Source organism: Pongo abelii, chromosome 11, assembly GCF_028885655.2.
Source record: "Pongo abelii isolate AG06213 chromosome 11, NHGRI_mPonAbe1-v2.0_pri, whole genome shotgun sequence".
Lineage (NCBI taxonomy): Eukaryota > Metazoa > Chordata > Mammalia > Primates > Hominidae > Pongo > Pongo abelii.
This window is the reverse complement of record NC_071996.2, coordinates 129058064-129080312: the sequence shown is the minus strand read 5'-3', so window position 1 is coordinate 129080312 and position 22249 is coordinate 129058064. Positions and strand designations below refer to the sequence as shown.

Genomic DNA, 22249 nt, shown 5'->3' with positions numbered 1-22249 from the left:
AGTTACACTGTTCTCTCTGCTCTCCCACACTGACTAGAGAGTGTCCTCTGAGATAGCACACCTTTGTTCTGAGTCACAGCCCCATCTGGAGGGCCTGCCATGCTCTGGCTAGTCCTCCCCCTCCAAAAGCCTGGACTCATCTGGATGGACTTCTGAGGTGAGGACTGCTGCCAGCCAGTCTTAGGTTTCTTCCTTGCCTTCTGGACCAGCAGCACCAGCTCCTGTCTGAAGCAGCTTTTATCAATGGTTCCCAAACTCAAATATTGAGGAATGCTGATGAAGGAAGTGGCACACACTTGGCACAACTAAGATGGAGATGCTAAGACAAGGATAGATGCAGTTCACAGATTGCCCACCATGTATTCCATTCTTAAACTCTCAAAGCCTCTGGGAGAATCCACAGGTAGTGAAATTGCTATCTCTTTAGAATCTACATTACCCTGATCTGTCTTCGTTGCAAGCTACCACTAATCAGTAACTTAGTCAAGGAAAGGAAAACAACAGTCACTCATTTTGAGTTGTCTGTTTTACTTTCTCCTGTCTCTCTTCTTTTGCTTACACAAATTATCTTTTAACCTTGCTAGATGAAAGCAATAGTTTCTTGAATACAAGCAAATGGTGATGCTAACATTTAACCATATGTCCCCAAGTTATTGTTTGATTGAAGGCATAAATATCACCAGGGATTATCATTAAACAGTCAACATCCCAGGCCTAACCCCTACAGTTTCTCATTAAATAGGTCTATAATAAAGCCCAGCAATCTGTATTTTTAACAACATCCAGGTGAATATGATGCAGGCATTTGGACCACTCACCTAAGCTTTCTACCTCTTGCCTACCATGCTTTGAACTACACGAGAAACTTCTCTGGAGGCTGAGCACATCCCCAAGGTCACATCCTGGGAGAATCATCATTATACAGGTCCTGGCTTGATTTCCCTCCTGAGCTGCTGGAAGGATCCTTGCTAAGGCAGAAGCCAGTCTGAGGCCACAGGAGGTCACTGTGTGGGACTCTTAGCAGAGGAGCAACCAACAAACAGCAGGACAGGAGATCTGAAAAGGGGTTAACCTTTATTTGAGATGTTTAAGAAAATTAACAGGTCTGGATCCTGCCAGAACTTTTGGAATCTTCCTCATGGTATCCTCTGAGGTGGCTTCAGGTATCTGGGTATAGCTCAACTCCTAAATACCTTTGTATTCCAGAGTACAAGAGGTTCCGTATCTAGCCCCTAACTCCAGTCAGGTTGCTCCAAGTTACCGTATATCCAGGAGTCCTGCCCAAAGTCAACATGCCTGCATGTGGGCAGTCACAGGCTGAGGATTCTCTCATTCTCTCTTGCAAAAGAGAGATCCAGGACTATAGACTCCCTCCTCCAACCTTCCCTTTGGTTTTTCAATACCTGTTTTGTCCTACTCTTTGTCAGCGCCTGCTTAAACAGACGGAATATAAAGTCCTTAACTATTTCACCTGCTAAGTTTTAATGAAAACTAAATGTAATTTATTTTCCTTTTTTTTAAGACAGGGTCTTGCTCTGTTGCCCAGTCTGGAATGCAATGGTGTGATTATAGTTCGCTGCAACCTCAAACTCCCAGACTCAACTAATCCTCCTGCTTCAGCCTCCCAAGGACCTAGGACCGCAGGCATGTGACACCACACCTAGCTAATAAATATATATATATATATATATATATATTTTACTTTTAGTAGAGATATAGTCTCAGTATGTTGCCCAGGCTGTTCACGATATCCTGAGCTCAAGCAATCCTCCCATCTTTGCCTTCCAAAGTTTTGGGATTACAGGAGTCAGCCACCACATCCAGCCTCAAGATGTATATTAAATAGGCTAAACAAAATGTGTAGATTCTCCTAAAAAAAAAAAAACAAAAAACAAAAACCTAACATTTATTCCATATTTTCCAGGATATCATATTTTTTTTGGCAAGTTGATGTTCCTAACCTCTCAGATATTAATCCAGAACCCTAGGCAAGACCTAGTTGGTGGATAAAGTGGCCTTTGGAAGTACAAGTCACACAGTCGCTATGTTGCAGTTCACATAGTTTAATTAGTTGAGAAGCTTCTCAGACAAGTTGGGTATCTGGTTTCTTGGTCCACAACTGATTTTTGATTTGATATTACAATGAGGAAAAGAATGAAAAGAGAAGAGGAGAGGCAGAGATGGTGGGAGAAGCTAGATGCATCAATAAAACTATCTGAAAGAATGGGAGAAGGTAGGAAAACCACCAGAAACAGACATAAGAATTTAAGTGAATTTAAATGATATAATAGTAGATGGCACTTCATGTCTACAATCTCAAATAGACCCCAAAGACATCTCAGCAGAATAATAAGCTATCAATGCTGTGTCACTGCTATTACGGATGACCAGAAACAATGATACCACCTTTGTGTGAGGCCTCCCCTGTTCGGGTCAACTTGCTGGACACTTTGCATTAGCCTGTGGCAGGCACACAGTGACCCTGAGTTACCAAGACAGCCAGTGTACATTAGTAGACCCTTCTTTTTTTCTTACAAATGGAACAGCATATAAAAATAGAAATATATTTAAAAATCCTTTTTCCAAAATAATTCTGTTAATTTACACAGTTTAAAAATAAACTGCAGAATTTTTTATTTACAAATTCTTTAAAAATTACATTAGTAAGAGTTAGTTGGAGCAGCTCCTTCATAATCAACGCTTAATGTTTTAGGTATCAGTGGACCTCACACAGCACAAAAAAGGAGAGAGGTATGCAGGCCTGTATGTCCATGTGAGGCAGGGGTTAGGTGTTTTTCGGTTTTTGTGGGTTTGTTTTGTGTGTTTGGAGCTGTGGTTTCTATGTGGATTTTTTTTTTTAAGAAAGTCAATGAAAAGGCAAAGGTGATATATCTGATTCCTAGTTCTATTTCATCAGATCTACAAGACTCATTTATATCTATAATTTTAAAAATATAATATGACATCTAAAAGAAATACTGGCTGGGTGCAGTGGCTCACGCCTATAATCCCAGCACTTTGGGAAACCAAGGCTGGCAGATAACCTGAGGTCTGGAGTTCAAGATCAGCCTGGCCAACATGGTGAAACCCCGTCTCTACTAAAAATACAAAATATTAGCCAAGCGTGGTGGTGCATGCCTGTAATCCCAGCTACTCGGGAGACTGAGGCAGGAGAATTGCTTGAACCCGGGAGGGGAGGCAGAGTTTGCACTGAGCTGAGATTGCACCACTGCACTCCAGCCTGGGCTGCAGAGTGAGAATCCATCTAAAAAAAAAAAAGTATTAACTACTTCTTAAAGGCTAAAAGATGTGATTTAATAGGAAAAACTTATGAATCTCCAATAATGTAGAATATAGTTGAGCATGATATAGCTCTTTTTTTTTTTGTAATACCAAGACATCATCTCTCTTTTAATAATAATGGCAGGAGTTGGGTGGGCCTGCACCTTCATTTTTGTCCCTGTTTCTGGAGCTCCACCAAGTTCCATGCCTTCTGCCCTGTTCTACCTGTCTCTTTCTGAAAGCAGCAACCTGACGAGAGTTAGGGGCTAAATTTGGAAGCTCTTGCACTCTGGAATTCTTCAAAGGTATTTAGGAGTTGAGCTACACCGAAAAACCTGAAGACACCTCAGAGGATAACATGAGGAAGATTCCAAAAGTTCTGGCAGGATCAAGGCCTGTTAGCATTCTTAAACATCTCCAGTAAAGACTAATCCCTTTCTGTGCGCCTCACTTCTTGGTGTCCACATCTGTTCACGTGCCCTTCTGCCCCTGGGCGTGCATGTCTTTTGTATCTTAGTGCCTTAGTTTATTCCTTAGTCTCTTCCTTTGCTGCTTCATCTTCTACTTTTTCTTTACATTTTTAATTTACATTTCTCCATTTATAACATCTCTATCTCACTCTTTCCTTCAGATTGTAAATTTTAATTATGTTCTTCATTAGATCTTGTACTTTTTCATAAAAATGTACATTTGTTCATCTATGTTGAATGCAGGCTGATATGATTTGGCTCTGTGTCCCCAACCAAATCTCATCTCAAATTATAATCCCCATAATCCACACGTGTCAAGGGAGGGGCCAGGTGGGAGGTGATTGAATCACGGGGTGCTTTTCCCCATGCTGTTCTTGTAATAGTGAGTTCTCACAAGATCTAATTGTTTTATAAGGCAATCTTCCCTGCTCTTGTGAGCTCTCTCTTTCCTGCCACCATGTGAAAAAGGTCTTTGCTTCCCCTTCACCTTCCATTATGATTGTAAGTTTTCTGAGGCCTCCCCAGCCATGTGGAACTGTGAGTCAATTAAACTTTTCTTTATAAATCATCCAATCTCGAGTAGTTCTTTGTAGCAGAGTGAAAATTGACTGATATGAGGGTTAAACATCTCTTTTAAAAAATATTTCTTGAGGGAATAAAGAAAGTTTTCTACTTTTAAAATTTGGTTTGGTTATTAATTTCTATGATTCATGGCACCTGATTTATTAAAATGAAATGGCCCATTCGTGACCTACATCTTCTAAAAAATCAAATCAAAATCATAATGAATATATTCAAAAAAATGCAAAAGAAAGATGAAAATGATATGTAGTGAATTATTTTCATTTACGTCTCCAAAGTTCATCACAAAAATATTTGTACCTGACCTGCTTACCATTTACACAAAAATTTATAGCAATAGCATATGAGTTGATCACTTCTTACATGCCTCATGTCATTCACCTCTCTGCACAAAATTTTTAAAAAATATTAATAATGACCAACTAAAAAAAGTACTAGAGCTACAGACTATCAGGTGTCCTAATTTAATCATAGATAAACATGACAATGTCCCATCAACCAGGAAAAAACACTTCCTAAACAATGAATGTGAAGGCCATATTTTGAAAATTGTGAAACAAAATGAAACTTAATTATAATCTACCTCTTTTGTCTTAGTTTATTTCTTCTCTATTGACCAATCCCCATCAACAATTATAAACCTTTAAAACATGAAATTGATACATTTGGTGTGCCTTTTCCAGATTATTCAAAATGAGTTTAAGGTATACATTTTATTTGACATCGTTTTCCTTAATTAAAACAAAGACTATATTTGTTTAGATTAAATATTAGTAAATTCTTAAAATTGACTTCTCCACTAAACCAACAGAGGCTTGGAAAATAGAGATATCAGTTTTGCTTTTATTCCTGAAATGTAGAAAATTCCTGAAACTTAAAAAGAATAATGAGACTCAGGGTCATAAATGTTATACTACTTCATATCACTTATTCTGTCCCTAAGGTATCAACAGTTACACAAATCCTGTCTGGGAAGAGTAAAGGGGAGAACTGTATCCATGAGTGTACTGCAACAGAAATTACTAGTTAATTCCCAATTAACAATTTTGGTTCTATGTTTTGCATTATGGAAAGATTCTGATAGCCCCTTTGATTTTGTGAGCATCTAATGGTATCTTTCTACCTTCCTTGAGAGTCAAAAGTAAATAGCAATTTGATTTGTCTATTTGATTTTTTGATTATTCATTTGTATTACCTGCATTTTTCCTCCCTTCCATTTACGTAAAGTAAAATATTGAGGTTAATGTAACTCAGGGGTATGCCCTTTCTCTGCAGAGTTGATGCATGGTTAATAGCACATGTGAAATAATTCAATCCTTGGCTCCCTAAAAGCTATAAAGAGCCTTGACCATTCTTCCATGTACAAGCTTTGTTTTAGAATTACACAAAGCTTGTTTTTGGAGTCGGATGGGGAAGTCTGTGACATATAGCACATAGACTGATTCTAACAGATGGATTTTTCTTGAAATAGCTTCATTAGTTAATCATTTCTTTTACATATACTTTTTTTCTAGTTAATTGGCATAGCTGCCAGCTGGAGCTGTTAAGGATCCTCCAAAGAAGCTGATAGGTAGGGAGGAAATCCAATTGTCTCACCAGTTCTAAGATGAAACTTCCATTAATTTCACAATACCCATTATGTATTTTTAAAGTAAAATGTTAAAAAAAATATTTTCTCTTATTCTAAATACCTTATTTGATCTGTGTGAAAACAAAATCAATCAATGAATTATCTGGAAGAAACTATAAACTTTAGTAAATTATCTAGACCAGGGTTTTCCAACCTTGGCACTATCGACATTGTAGACCAGATCATTCTTTGTGTCTGCGTGGGATCAGGTGGCAGTCTTGTGCATTATATGCTGTTAAGCAGCATCTCTGGCTTTTACCCAATAGATGTCAGTAACAACCCCTGTAGTAACAACCAATAACATCTCTAGACATTGCCAAATATCCCGGGGGACAAATTGCCCTAGTTGACAACTGCTCTAGAAATAGATTGTTCCTAGTTTTAAATTCAATTCTTAAAATAATTTTATGTATATATGTACATATGCAAGCATATAACTCCAGACATGCCTAATATATTAGAAATGTCTGCCTTTCACTTAAGCAATTAAAATGTTTTGGGGGCAATTATTGAAGTAGCTAACATTTTCATAAGTCTCTGGGTAAAAGGAAAAAAAGAATTAGTGGCTTGTAACTACAAAGGAATATTAATTATCTAAAAAATGCCATTGTCATTTTCATCATCAAAAGTATTGAGAGTTTCTTTTCCTTTAAGGGAAGTTCTCAGTATGAGGGTATGAATAGATAAATAAAAAAATCACATGGAAGGATTACTTGAGATGTAAGTGATTAATTGTCAGCTTAGGTGCCTAAGGCATTTTTAAATAAGAGAAATAAATGTAATTTAATGAAATGGACATAGAAAAAACTAATCTGAGTCTGTTTTGACTTTACTATATACTTGTGAATTGATTTAGGATGCATAAAAGTGTTAGTCATTCAGATAGATAAATTTCCTGGTCTTTGAAATTCAGTAGTAAAAGTAATGTTCACCACCTTAGTGACTTTTCTGTAAGTTATATATTGATGGATCTAAGAAGAGTATCATAGAAAGAAGATGTACATCGCCATGGCTTTTAAAAGGAAAATAATGGGTCTATTCTCATTTATAGTAATGGCAAAAATGCAAGAACATGAAGTATACAGAGAGAATCATTTTGTATGTCAAAGAAGATCCTAAATTCTAATCAAACTGCTTTCTTTCCAACAGAGGTTTTCTAATGGGAATTTGCTCAAAAAGGAATTTTTTTTTTTTTTTTTTTTTTTTGAGACAACGTCTCGCTCTATCGCCCAGGAGGGCAGTGGCATGATCTGGGCTCACTACAAGCTCTGCCTCCTGGGTTCACGCCATTCTCCTGCCTCAGCCTCCCAAGTATCTGGGACTAAAGGTGCCCGCCACCACACCTGGCTAATTTTCTTTGTATTTTTAGTACAGACGGGGTTTCACAGTGTTGCCAGGATAGTCTCGATCTCCTGACCTCGAGATCCGCCTGCCTCGGCCTCCCAAAGTGCTGGGATTACAGGCGCGAGCCACCATGCCTGGCCTCAAGAAGTTTTTTAATATAAGGTGAAGGCAAGTTTTAACATTTATCAATTGCATGTTTGAATGTTTAATTCCGCCCCCCACGCCCCTGCCCCCAAATCAAGGTATTTACGTAAAAATTCCATAGTGGTCTCTGTTTTCACTGTTTGACTTTCCAGGGCCATTGTAAGAATTTAGATTTTGTACTTTTTTTTAAACACTCTTCTTTTAAATAGGAATATAACATTTCCTATTTAAAAATGTTATATTATGCAGATTGTCATTTTTAATTCTTTCAGCTTACATTCAAGATACACTATTTGGCTTAGTGTGGCAAAAGTGAATTAACACATTTTGCACGTTGAGATTGCAACTCAAAGTCCTCAAGACCTACGTACTCCGTGCGTTATCTGTACCTACCTAAAATTCCACAGTGGTCCCTATTTTCACTGTTCAACTTTCCAGGACCATTACAAGAATTTAGATTTTATACCTTATTTTTCAAAATCACTCTTCTTTTAAATAGGAAATAGTATATTGTGCAGACTGCCATTTTTAATACTTTCAGGATACACTATTTGGTTTAGCATGGCAAAAACGAACTAACACATTTTGCTTGCTAAGATTTCAACTCCAAGGCCTCAAGACCCTGTACTACTCTGTGCGTTATCCACACACAATGGGCTTCACCCTGGTTGTAAGCCTGGCACTGGGCTCTGGGTCTCAGGCAGGCCCTGCACACTTACTCTCTGCAGGCTCTTTGGAGCGCCGGCCACTGGACGACTTGCGCAGCAGGCTGCGGCCGGAGGAGAAGAGGCTGGTCAGCTCCTCCAGCGGGCTCGTGGGTGTCCGGGACCGGGAGCCACCCGGGGCTGCCCCATAGGTGTTCACCGCGGCGTTGACCATCTTGGCCCCATCTTGCGACACGGGTCTGGGGGTCGAGTGAGGCACTGAAGGAGAGCTCCTTGAGAGGCTGCCCGAATGCACAGCGTCGTAAGGGGGAGGCCTTTTGAGGCTCAGGGGAGTCAGGGACCTCCCCATGCTGACGGGGGAGGGAGAGGTGGAGTGACTTTTAGGGTAGCCATGGGGAGACTGGGTTCGGTACAGCGTAGACGGGGGCGGAGGCGACGAGGAGAGCGCAGAGGTGGCAGCGGCAGGTCCCAGGGCCGCGGCCTGCTCTTTCTCCAGTTTCGCATGGCCGGGGACGTGGGATGGCAGCGTGGAGGGCGACGCCCCCGCTGGCTGTTTCATGTAAGACACGTTTTCCAGCACGGGAAGCTTCGTGACCTCCAGAGGGGTAAGCGGGGACTCATCGGAGTTGGGGGAGCAATGCACGGGGGCGGGGGGGAATACCAGCAGCGGGGGTCTGTGAGAAAGCAGGTTGGGGAAGGGCGGGGGGATGTCGCAAAGCAGCCCCTTGGGGGGGCATGGCACTGAGGCCTTGGCGAAGTCCAAGTCAGGCACCGTGGGAGTAGCACACTGCGAAGAACAGCTGTGATGGTCAAAGTCGCATTTGGCGTCTTGGCCCAAGTCGTCAAAGATAGGGTACTTCATTTCCTCGTAGACGGCCTCGCTCTGGTCATCGTCCTCCTTCCTGAAGTCTCTGAGAATGTTCCCCACCATCTCGATGTACACGGGCTCCTCTTCCTCGGGGTCTCCGGCGGGGCTGTCCATCTGGGACAAGGAGGAGTCCCGCGGCAGCGACGTCCTCCGGGGCCCGTGCTTTTTGATGTACGTTTCATCGAAAGATGTGCTCAGCTGAGTGTTCGGATTTCGCTTCGGTTTGGGAGGAGGAATCTTCTTGGAATATTCATCACTGTGGGGTCTTGGTTTAGCTGACACTAAAAGAAGAAAAAACGTAGTGGAATAGATGAGTATAATAGGAAAGTTTTCAAAAATGATTTGCATGTGGGTTTACTACAATAAACTTTAGGCCAGGGGGTAGACAGCTTCATTCTTAGTTTGAGGTTCAGAGTAAAAATCAACCAAAGAGTCAAGCATTTCCCTTATTTAGAAAACCTGATGGCAGAATAATAGTCATCTTTAAACTGATATTAATAATCTAACACTGATAAATGCATTAAAACCACGACTGTTCACCCCTTTCCTTTAGAATGCCTAAGTAGAAGCTTTCAGATGAAACATACTGGATAAAACACTCATAAATTTTGTGAAAACTAACCTGCATGAATTGAGAAAGAAATGTAGGAGGAAAAAAAAAAACTAGAGTCTCTGTTAGCACTATTGGTCAAAAATACCATACAGATTGCACCCTTTTACTGATGTGGTTTTTATAGGTGAACACATCTTGCTTGCATTTAGGATAAAAATTTCCCAGCCTGCTAGACTTAAAATCTGTCTTGGTTCAAATAAATAGCTTCCATACAGATGGGTCTGATATTTCAGGGGAAATTGATGTGAAAATCTTATGAGGCTAGACAAGTTAATCTTTAAATCTCCAGGTATTGTTGATTATGGTGTATTTGTTTGTTTTTGTTCTTAAGATCTCTTATGATATTCCAAATGCTGTCTCAGAATGAATTTATTAGATATGTTCCACTGACACATCAGAATGCCCTCAAGAGTGTTAAAAGAGAATAACTCTCAGGGAATGATGTGTAAGTTTCAAGAATAACTTCTGGAAACTCACAACAGATATGTGTACCAACATATTGCACAGCCTGCTGGAAGACCCTTTATTGACAGAATATAAACTTCTGACACCATACAATAGCATGGAAGAGGCTGGCAAATGCCTGTAACTAAAATCAATTGTTTAGCATGCAAGGAAGGTACTTGAGTCTTGTTATTATCTTATTATCTCACTGTGTTGATATATGATTACAGTGATCATCTTTATTATGCAATGTAGCAGAATGTGGTTGCTTACAGAAGATAGTAGCATATAGCGTGAGTTGACAGTACAGCTTAGAGTTGTAAGACTGTGAGGAGCTAACAAGCTAAAGAGAAGGGTCTCAAGGCACAAATCGGGAAACACCTGAATTTTCCTTTTTTTTTTTAACTGGCCTAATTTATATGCAAGAGTTTTACTAAAACATGGTAAAGGAGCTGAAAGTGCTTAAGGATAAGCTAGATGACTGCTCCACCCATCAACTGAGCCTTCAGCAACAGGGAACCAATAAAATATTCTAGCAGTGACTATGTATTTCACCTTTCTAGATCACCCCTGTTTCAAATATTTTGTTCCCATGTGCCTATGATGATGGTTTTACTCACTACAATCAAACAGCTTTTTGAGGAGAAGGTTCATAATGTGTCTAGAATTTCCATTAACCCATACTGGGTAGAACTAGATGTTATTTTCCAGGGGGAGGCTGTAGCAGTAAAGTATTTTAATGCCCAAAGTGAAAAGCCTAGAGACAAAATGATGTGAAAGCTACGCAGTCAATCTTTTTAGGAGGGACCTAAAGCAACCAATAATTGTACCACCTAACTTGGCATATATTTTACTGGTTTTGAAATCTGAGTACATTAATTTTCATATGATTTTAGTAAGTCATCAGATTATATGCAAAAGTCCGAGCCCCAATAATGTAAAACTACAAATCAATGAACAAGGTTGACAAAATTTTGGTCAAGACTTGGAAGAACCAAAGCTCATCCAGACTATTCTTCTGGAACTTGTTTCCTGCCATCCTCAACAGCAAGAAATGACTGTAGACCAAGTGCAGGCTCTGTGAAATTATTTTCTACAAATATTGAATTATAGGGATTGAATGGAGTGGGGTTGAGGGAATTCTTTGAGGGCAGAGGACTCAAGAGAGAGATGCTCTTTGAAGGGAGGGTTAACCTAAGGCTAGAAATTAGTGTGTGTCCCTGAGATGGGTAATTTCATCATACAGAAATAATCATATTTAGAATTATATTTTCATTTTCACCGTCTTAAATTATAATTTGCTTTCATTATCTTTGACCCTTCATTAAAGTCTAATACTCCAACATAGACTATGGAGAGAAATAACAGGGTAAGAACTTAAGCATCTGTGGAGCCTATGCCTAGGTAGCAACACTGCATTTATGGGAGGCTACAGTGTGGGATTCTCAGGTAGTGAGGCTGTCAGTGGCAGATCTGGGCATGTCACGGTATTCAGAGAAGCAACAGTTGAACAACACTGGCGACAACTTCTCTCTTTCCCATACAGATGAGAAGGTGGCCTTTGGAATGGAAGAGAGCTATGTTTGGATTTACTCCAATTGTGAGCAAATGCCATTTCATTTGCCAAAAGGAACAGAAAAAATGAAATAAAGCCCCACTATATCTATGAAATGATTTAAGAAACAGAAGTTTCTATTGCAGAATGCAGCATACTTAGAATTAAGTAGAACAACTACTAATTGAGAAGGAATCTGGACAATCCATTTACGAACAATTTCAATGACAAACCAAGTATAGATGTTGTATGACAAGGGAAACAAAATATAACATATGGCTTTTATGGTGCCTGTGAGATTATCAGAGTTGACAGTTGCTGTTGACTGAATTGTTTCCCCATTCTTCCCCAGAAAATTTCATCTGTTGAAGCCCTAACTTCCAAAGTGATGGTATTTGGAGACAGATCCTTTGGGAGATAATTAGGCTTGGATAAGGTCATGAGGGTCTTACCCTCATGATGTAATTGATTATAAGAAGAGACAGCAGAGTTCTCTCTCTCTCTCTCTCCCCCCTCTCTTCTCTCTCTCTCTCTCTCTCCATGTCTCCGTGTGTGTGTGCGCACGTGCGTGTGCGCGCACGCGCATGCCATATGAGAACAGAGAGAAAGCATCAGTCTAATCAGTCTACAAGCCAAGTAGAGAGCACTCACCAGAAACCGACCATGCTACTATCTTGATTTTGAATGTTTAGCCCCAAGAATTGTGAGAAAATTTCTCTAATTTAAACCACTCTCTAATTTTGTTACAGCAAAATGAGCTTAGCTACCTAAGACAACATTATATTTATTAAGTCCTAATGTAAAAGACCTTTACAGATGAACGATGAACATTTTAATGTCATCCTCTGGCACTGGAAAACATTAACTAACTTTGTTATTTTAGGATTAAACAACTCTTTCCAAGCCGCTTAAGTTTCTCCTGCTCCCTGTCCCTTACCTCCTTAACTTTTACAATACGTCACAGAGAGCACATTCTGGCTACATCTAGAGATGCTCATCCCATACATGGGCCAAGAGCACCCTTCCACCACATGGCTTGTCATGCTCACTCTTCTTGATCTGACTCTCCGGTTTCTAATTTGTGGAAGGCACTTACTACTTAAATCTGACCCATTTTCTAGATGTTTGCTGTTTGTTGTTTGTTTTGATACACTTACTCCCTGCATCATGCTGCTCTGCTTGTTCAGCCCACAAGCTGAAGTTAGTCTCTAGCTTGCCTTGCCCAGGGAATCCCTCTTTATCTAGGCAAGCTTCTTCCCTCTTCCCTTCCCTGCTTGGTGAAGACAGCCTAATGCAGGCAGATTCATAAAGTTCAAGCAATTTCCCCTCCAGTCGTTTTTCTTATTATTGATCCAACTTTAAAATGAAGGTGTGAGTGTGGGGTGCAGTGGCTCACACCTGTAATCCCAGCACCTTGGGAGGCAGAGGCAGGTGGATTACTTGAGGTCAGGAGTTCAAGACCAGCCTGGTCAACATGGTGAAATCCCATCTCTACTAAAAATACAAAAATTAGCCAGGCATGGTGGTGCATACCTATAATCCCAGGTATCTCAAGAGGCTGAGGCAGGAGAATCGCTTGAACCCAGGAGGCAGAGGTTGCAGTGACCTGAGATGGCAACACTGCACTCCAGCCTGGGTGACAGAGAGAGACTCTCTCAAAAAATAATAAATTAAATTAAATGAGGGTGTGAGGATGTTTAGAGAATAGACTCCTCAGTAAATTATAGATGATCAGGATGAGTTAACAGATTCATTCTTTCAATATGGAGGCAGGGGCTTCTTTTAAAAAAAAAAAAAATCTGCTTTTCATTCCCTGACATCCATCCTTGTAATCTCATGTTTCTTCGAGGTAAATCAGAGCTTCTTTGAGGTAAATCATGGTTCTTTGAGGTAAATCAGAGGAGGAAACAAATTTAATTCCAATAAACTAATTTTTCTTTTCATTTTCCATGAATCTTCTGGTTTTACCTTAGTGCAAGTATTGAGTAAATAATTTATATAACAATGAAAATGTGTTTCAACCGTCACTATCATGGGTGCTATTTTAAAAGTGTATCTATATAAGAAAAGTATGAAATTTCAGACAACATTGTCCCATAATGTATTCCAACTTAACCTCATTCTAGGAACATAAAAATTAAAAAAAAAACATTTTATTTAAAATGCCACTTCTTTATAAGGTACTTAAAAATAGTCTTGAGCTACATACATAGATGCTAAAATATTGCTAATAAAAGACAATAAAATGTCACTGCAAATTTCAATTTAACCAAATTCAACCATAATAAAAAGGTGATTTTTATCACTCTTGAATAAATTTTAAATTATTTCTAATAAGCCCAAAGATAGAAGCAATAATTTCTGTTCAGCTCCAGAACACAAGTTTTAATGCTTAAAATAGTATCATGACAGTAGCATTTAATAAGCAGAAAGTGACATTTTTGAAATGAGCTATGTGAGCACAAAGGTTATACCTGGCTTTCAGTCATGCCCAGATGATCTTCCTTTCACAGTTAATTTTGGAAATTCACCACGTGCCTTGTCAACCTATCTTTAGGAAATATTTTTTTCCTTATTTTTAAAAAAAAGGGGGTAATGTAAAACCATGCTTTAGTATCTGTAGGTGTTCTTGACCCAAGAGGTGAAAAAAAGAGATACAGCAGAGGTTAGCCTTGTCCCTTCCTAGAAAGACTATGGCCACAGAATCCCAGAATACGAAGGGCTCTTTGAGATATCCAGCCCAAATTCCATACATTACTAATGAACAAATATGAATTCCTTATTGACCACAATATCTAAGAGAATCTCATAACTTATATTTAATTCCACACCCTTTGAAACAAAGAAACCCATAAAGGAAAAAGCTATGCAATTCATTATTTTGTGTATGGCATAAAGTATCTTTTTAAACAGTCCTTTCCATAGCAGCACTATAACTTTGCATATCGTGTTTTAGAGTTATATTTAAATAAGTGGAAAATGTGAATCCATTGAAGGAAAATGTGAATCCATTGAAAGAAAATAATGTCTACACTGTGTGATACTGGAACTGGCTGATTCTGGAAGGTGAGAGACACATTTCCCACTTTCAGCAGAACTGTGCTCACAACAACTCTTTTCACAACTCACAACTCCATGACTTTGAAGGATATTTTTATTTTCACAGTCGCAAGCCCCACAATACTATCCACTATTTTTTTTTTAATTAAGATGTTTGTTAAGGAATGGAAGTTGCAAATGGCCTTAGTCTGTTTATAGTAGGAACAAGAAAGTGTAATCATGTACAAAAAGGATCAGGTTTAAAGTTGTAGGACCTGTGTTACAGTCCTGGATCTGGTGACAGTGAAAACAGAGAACTCAGATGAACATTTTGGTGGAACCACATGAAGTAAGGCATGGAACTGGCTCAACAGTGTGGTCAGAAAGTCAAGTGAGACTGAAAGGGTCTTGGCTTAAACTAGAAGACATAATTCTAATCTCTTCTCTGCCTCAGTCAGGATGCAGAACATTGGCAAATTACTTTGAAGTGTATTTTTATTTACACTCACTTTTGCTATATATACAACAAGGGACTTTAATCAGAACTGCTGTTCTTTGAGGTATTCATTTCAGCCCACTAGTTGTAAAATAAAATTGGAGTTTGTAACCAGCATTTTAAAACAATACATTAGAATAGATTAGAAAATATGAGCACCTTTCATGGGAAAGAGCCAAAGCTTGCTTCTTGAAACAATATTTAAGCATATAGAAATTCCCTGAGCCACACATATTTCTTACAGGTCATGATCAAGAATGTTTGGAAAACCCTAAACCAGAACACCTCTTGCTGGCAGTCTCCAGTAATTGATCTATAAATTCTTTTTCTCCCTATACCTACATATGTTCTCATTCAGTAAGAGGTGGAGTCTATTTCTTCTCCCCTTGATTCTGGCAGCTTCCACTTTCTCCCAAAGAAAACAAGCCACTAAGTCATAAATCTGACCACTCAGAAGATCACCATGCTGTAAGGAAGCTCAAGCTATCCTTGGGGAAAAGAACCAAGAAATGGAATCAATAATGAAAATGAAGCCCTAGCCATACAACTTCAGTAAAGCTGTCCCAGTGGCCCCCACATCTGTCTGAGCTACCTTAGATGAGACAGCAGACATTTTGGCTCAGTGGTAAGCCATCCCCACTGTGTCCTGTTGAATTTTTAACCCACAGAATTCTGAGCAAATATAATCATTGCTTTTTATATCTCTAAATTATGCATTTATACATACCTAAAACTGGTATCAGAAGTACAGTGATACTATAACAAAAATCTAAAACTTGTACACCGGTTTTGGTGCTCAGTGACAGCAGAGGCCTGAAGGATAGTGAGGAGACCAGCTGGAAGCTCTAAAGCTGTTAAGGAAATTGATATTGGAGGCTGGAAAAGGGGAGCATGGTGTTATATATTGGGGAAAAATTGGCAAGATGTTGCCTGTCGTAAGGCAGAAAATACGAAACGTACCTAATGAAACTGTGGACCTAACGAAGGAGAGTTCTGGAAGGAGATAAAACTGAGTTGGTCTGTTTTAGCCATGTATGATAGAGGATTGCAGGAGACAGAGCACTAAGGAAAGAACTGCTTAGTTCTCGAGCAGAAATGAAAGGAAATAGTTTCAGTGCAGTGTTTGCCATGAAGACTTTTCTGAGCAGCAAAAGGTTTCAAAATGAAAACAAGCCTCAGAGCAAAGGTCAAATTCAGAACTCTGCCAGTAAAATGTGGACTTGTAAAAATCAAATTAAGCGCTTGACTATAAGAGCCCCTGTTGACATCTCTGAAAGGTTTGAGGTACTGAAACTGGGGCTCTAAAGAATCTCACAAACACTGTGCCACAAGGCACTGACCATAGCCTTAAGTAGAGAGGAGCCTTTCTCAAGGCAATTTGTGGTTCTGTCTTTCATCTAAAGAAATGTAGTATGATCTCATTCATAGAAAGCCCACAAAAATTATAAGAATACTTGGCAACACTGTTTAGACAGGACAGAGATAGTTTAAAATTTGAATTAAAAAAGACTTTAGGCCCCAAAACTTTTAAAGGCTGGAAGTAGCTAGGAAAACTACTCACTTGCAGGTACAGGTCATTTGTTATAGAAAAGAAAAGATGATTTGGAGAGTAGATTCAAGAGCTTAGAGAGCAAAATCAAGAACCACAGATAATCAAAACCAGGGAGGAAAACTGAGCCCTTATCAACAATCATTTTTGCCCTCAGAGTAGGGAGAACTGGACACATGAGTCTAATTGAACTTCTGAATTGCTGTGAACCAGTGACTTCTATGTTCCTCCCCTCCTTCTAGCCCCCACTTTTTGAATGAGACTGTACATCACACTTTACCTGCCCCTGACCTGCCAGTATATATTGGGTTTCTGCGGTTGCAGATAAACTGTACTTTTAATTCAAAGCCTTTGCATATGAGGAATTGCAACCTAGGAGCTGTGCCTGAGAAACTGCACCAAGGTGCCTCATTGCACATGGGCATGATTTAGATAATGAAAGCTTGATTTCAATCTGATGTTGCCATGTCATGAAACTTTTGGGGAAGAGGGTGAGAATATTTTGCCTATTGGCAATATTGTGGCTGGAAGGCAAATTTTGTTTGACAGTCTTTCAAGATAGCCACCTTCCCTTCTTTTACACATTCTGTCTATCAATAGATAAGATCTATCTCCCTCTCCTGAAATAAGTGCTGGCCTTGTGACTTGCCTTGACCTACAGAGTATGTCAGAAGTGATTTTCTAAGTCTTAGATGTAAGAGGACTGGTGGGATTCACTTCCTCTATCTTGAGAGCCAATTGCTGTAAAAGACCTCTTAGACCAACAAGTTACAAAGAAGTTCAACCTAGTCATAGAAGAGGCTATACAGAGGAGAAAGATTGCTCAGACATATGAGTGAAGCATTATTCAACGTTCCAACCCATCCCAACTGCCAGCTGAGTACAGAAAAATAAGAGGCCCCAGTCATCGTCACATAGAGCAGAGGAACCACCCATATAAGCCAACAACTCACAGAACAATAAGAAATAATAAAATTTTGGGGCCAGGAGTGGTGGCTCACACCTGCAATCCCAGCACTTTGGGGGACTGAGGCAGGTAGATCACAAGGTCAGAAGTTCGAGACCAGCCTGACCAACATAGTGAAACCCCATCTCTACTAAAAATACAAAAATTAGCCCAGCGTGGTGGCAGGCACCTGTAATCTCAGCTACTCGGGAGGCTGAGGCAGGAGAATTGTTTGAACCATGGAGGTGGAGGTTACAGTGAGCCCAGATCACGCCATTGCACTCTGGCCTGGGTGACAAGAACAGAATTTTGTCTCAAAAAAAAAAAAAAGAAATAATAACGTTGTTGTTGTTCTATGCCATGGTATTTTGGTTTGGTTTATTACAAAGCAATAGATAACTGAAAAAAAATTCCAAAATTAATTTCCTGTGCATGTGGATATCTCATTGAAAAAAATATTATCATTTTCATAGAACTAGGGTATAGATTGTACCCTGAGGATACAGAAACCATCCTTTTAGAATATAGAAATTAAGAAAGTAAGCTTTCCTTTGAGGATGATTCAGAGAGGAGATATAAAAAGATTACATACTTTCTAGTCAAAAATCTGGATTGAAATCAGAGACAAGGTATTAATATATATAAAGGAAGAACAATCAGAGTAGAGGTCACCAGCCACAGGGATGGAAAACCTTAAGACCATGGAGCAAAGCCTGGTGGCCCCTCACAGCAGTACCTAGGGGATCTGGTCCTCTGTCAGATCTCTGTTGTGGACATGAACTCAGCATGCTAGTACAGCCTGAAGCCACTACATACATAATTCTTATTAGTCATTCATTTTCTAAGTTCAGATTCGATCAGAAAGCTTTTAATAATTTATATTTCCAAAGTTTTATGCCTATGTTTCTAACATGATTTGACTGTGTCCCCACACAAATCTCATCTTAAATTGTAATTCCCATAATCCCCAAATCTCATGGGAGGGAACCGGTGAGAAGTAATTGAATCATGGGGGTGGTTTCCTCCATGCAGTTCTCATGATAATGAGTTCTCACAACATCTGATGGTTTTATAATTGTCTGGCATTTCTGCTGCTGGCACTCATTCTCTCTCCTGCACCCCTGTGAAGAGGTGTCTTCCACCATGATTGTAAGTTTCCTGAGGCCTCCCAGCCATGCAGAACTGTGAGTCAATTAAACCTCTTTTCTTTATAAATTACCCAGTCTCAGGCAGTTCTTTATAGCGGTGTGAGAACACATTAATACGGTAAATTGGTAATGGATAGCGGGGCACTTCTGTAAAGATAGCTGAAAATGTGGAAGTGACTTTGGAACTGGGTAACAGGCAGAGGTTGGAACAGTTTGGAGGGCTTGGAAGAAGAAAGGAAAATGTGGGAAAGTTTGAAACTTCCTAGAGACTTGTTGAATGGTTTTGACCCAAATGCTGATAGTGATGTGAACAATGAAGTGCAGGCTGAAGTGGTCTCAGTTGGAGATGAGGAACTTCTTGGGAACTGGAGCAAAGGTGATTCTTGCTATGCTTTAGCAAAGAGACTGATGGCATTTTGCCCCTGCCCTGGAGATCTGTGGAACTTTGAACTTGAGAGAGATGATTTAGTGTATGTGGTGGAAGAAATTTCTAAGCAGCAAAGCGTTCAAGAGGAAGCAGAGCATAAAAGTTTGGAAAATCTGCAGCCTGACAATGCAATAGAAAAGAGAAACCCATTTTCTATGGAGAAATTCAAGCCTGCTGCAGCTGCAGAAATTTGCATAAGTAACAAGGAGCCAAATGTTAATCACCAAGATAATGGGGAAAATGTCTCCAGGGCATGTCAGGGACCTTCACAGCATCCCCTCCCATCACAGGCCCAGAGGCCTAGGAGGAAAAAAGGGTTTTATGGGCTGAAGCCAGGGCCCCCCTGCTCTGTGAAGCCTCAGGACATGGTGCCCTGCATCCCAGCTGCTTCATCTCTAGCCATGGCTAAAAGGGGCCAAGGTAAAACTCGGCCATTGCTTCAAAGGATGCAAGTCCTAAACTTAGGCAGCTTCCATGTGGTGCTGGGCCCTGTGGGGGCACAGAAGTCAAGAGTTGGGGTTTGGGAATCTTCACCTAGATGTCCAAGGATGTATGGAAATGCTTGTATGTCTAGGTAGAAGTTTGCTGAAGAAGCAGAGCCCTCATGGAGAACCTCTGCTATGGCAGTGTGGAAGGGAAATGTGGGGTAGGAGCCCCCATACAGAGTCCCCATTGTGGCACTTCCTAATGGAGCTGTGAGAAGAGGGCCACCGTCTTCCAGACCCCAGAATGGTAGATCCACCAACAGCTTGCACCGTGTGCCTGGAAGAGCCTGGAAAACCCACAGACACTCAACACCAGCCTGTGAAAGCAGCCCAGAGTGAGGCTGTATCATCCACAGCCATAGGGACTGAGCTGCCCAAGGCCATGGGAGCCCAATTCTTGTATTAGCATGACCCGGATGTGAGACAAGGGGTCAAAGGAGATCATTTTGGAACTTTAAGATTTAATGACTACCCTATTGGATTTTGGACTTGCATGGGGCCTGTAGCCCCTTTGTTTTGGCTAATTGATCTTGTTTGGAACAGGCATATTTACCCAATGCCTGTAACCCCATTGTATCTTGGAAGTAACTAACTTGCTTTTGATTTTACAGGCCCATAGGTGGAAGGGACTTGCCTTGTCTCAGATAAGACTTTGGACTTGGCCTTTTGGGTTAATGCTGGAATGAGTTAAGACTTTGGGGGACTGTTGGGAAGGCATGATTATGCGTTGAAATGTGAGGACATGAGATTTGGGAGGGGCCAGGGGCAGAATGATATGATTTGGTTATGTCTCCACCCAAATCTCGTCTTATAGTTCCCATAATACACACGTTATGGGATGGGCCCAGTGAGAAGTAATTGAATATTGGGGGCAGTTTCCCCCATGCTGTACTCATGATAGTGAGTGAGTTCTCATGAGATCTGATGGTTTCATAGGCATCTGGCATTTCCCCTGTTGGCACTCATTCTCTCTCCTGCTGCCCTGTGAAGAGGTGCCATCCACCATGATTGTAAGTTTCCTGAGGCCTCCCCAGCCATGCAGAACTGTGAGTCAATTAAACCTCTTTTCTTTATAAATTACCCAGTCTCAGGTTATTTCTTTATAGTGGTGTGAAAATGGACTAATATAGTTTCTTATTAGAAAAAGAGCAAAGTGGGATTCTAGTTCTATGTACCCATCTCTTTGAGTTTGTCTACTCTAGACATCTGATGAGAGGGAGTTTCTGAGCTTGTAGATTGTGGCCAAACCTGTACAAGGCAAATTCAGCACAGTAACACCCTTTTGTGGAAATCTATCCAGGCAGGCAGCCAGCATTCCCAAGAAGACACAGCCCTCTGTTCACAGTGTATATCACAAGTTCTAGTTTGATATTTGCATTCCAGGGCAGTATCTTGTTTCCAAATCACTCTCCTCCTGTTCTAGACATGGGATGTCCATTAGACATAGCCTGCTTGTAGAGAACAGAAACAGTGGTGGTGCTGCAGACATTTCCTCAGCTCTACTACTACAGGCTCTCAGATTGCACCTGCCATTCCATCTTTTACACAAGTCTAGTAGGATAGAGAAAAGAATTGGAGACAATATATCTATCAGGGAGAGGAACTATTCTGCAGGAATGATCTCAGTGGGAGGTTATGCTAAAATATTAGGTTCCATAACCTAATAGATGTGAACAGCAGAGCGTAAGACATGAGAACACATAGGGAGAATGTGCTCTGGAATCAGAGAGATCTCAGTTCCAATCCTATCATGATCTTGAACCACTACTTAACCTGTTTCTTCATCTATGAGGAGGAGATATTTGTAGGACTGATTATGAAAATCAAATGAGACAATGAGTCTGTGCATTTAAAACCATTAGCAGAATTCCTGCTCCTTGGAAGGGCCTCAAAATGTACACCTATTAATATTTTACTTTCTCTAAAACACTGAGTTTATTCCTGCTCCCAGGAATGCTTGTGTTCCTGTTGAAGCATGGAAGTCAATAGCCCAAAATACAGCACTGTGACATGCTGGCCTAAAGAAGCAGCCTTGATGTCTCTCTCACCTCCCCCCTCACTCCTCCTTTCTCTCAATCCCCTCTCTCTTTGAAAGCACAGAATTGAGTTGTTATCTGCAGTTCCCTTACTGCCTAAAGCCCAGACCTACCAAAGAAGAAAACAATTTTCTCTGGTACCTTCCCTGAGTTTTCATTAACTTAAATCATATTGCAAAAAGAAAGACCAAAGTCTGTCAACACACCAGAACAGACTTTTGTCATAAGCCATTGTCTTCTATTTCTGTCCCATTCAGTATCTCAAAGGTAATCATTTACCAGCCATTGTCTGCTCTGTGGGCCCAACAGACTTCATCCCAGGCCACTTTATGTTCTCCAAGTCCATTCATTTCCCCCCTAAAAATTATTTGCTATCCCTCATATAGCTGCATTTCTTCCATTTCACCTTCCCCTACGAAGAAACTTATATAAACATCTGCACCCCATCAGGTTATTAGGTAATCATTCCTCCATGATTCCCCTGTGCTGTGCACATTAAAATAAAGTTTGTTTGCCTTTTCTCTTA

The 22249-nt window shown here is 40.2% G+C and overlaps 1 protein-coding gene across 1 annotated transcript in view; it reads right to left on the bottom strand.

The window, feature by feature from the left end:
* The window catches only part of NYAP2 (neuronal tyrosine-phosphorylated phosphoinositide-3-kinase adaptor 2), a 299686-nt gene that overhangs the window by 108970 nt on the left and 168467 nt on the right, over positions 1 to 22249 (bottom strand). Inside the window, exon 5 of the mRNA XM_024243674.3 lies at positions 8172 to 9266. Within this exon, the coding sequence (XP_024099442.2) occupies positions 8172 to 9266 (1095 nt within the window). The remainder of the gene's footprint in view (positions 1 to 8171; positions 9267 to 22249) is intronic.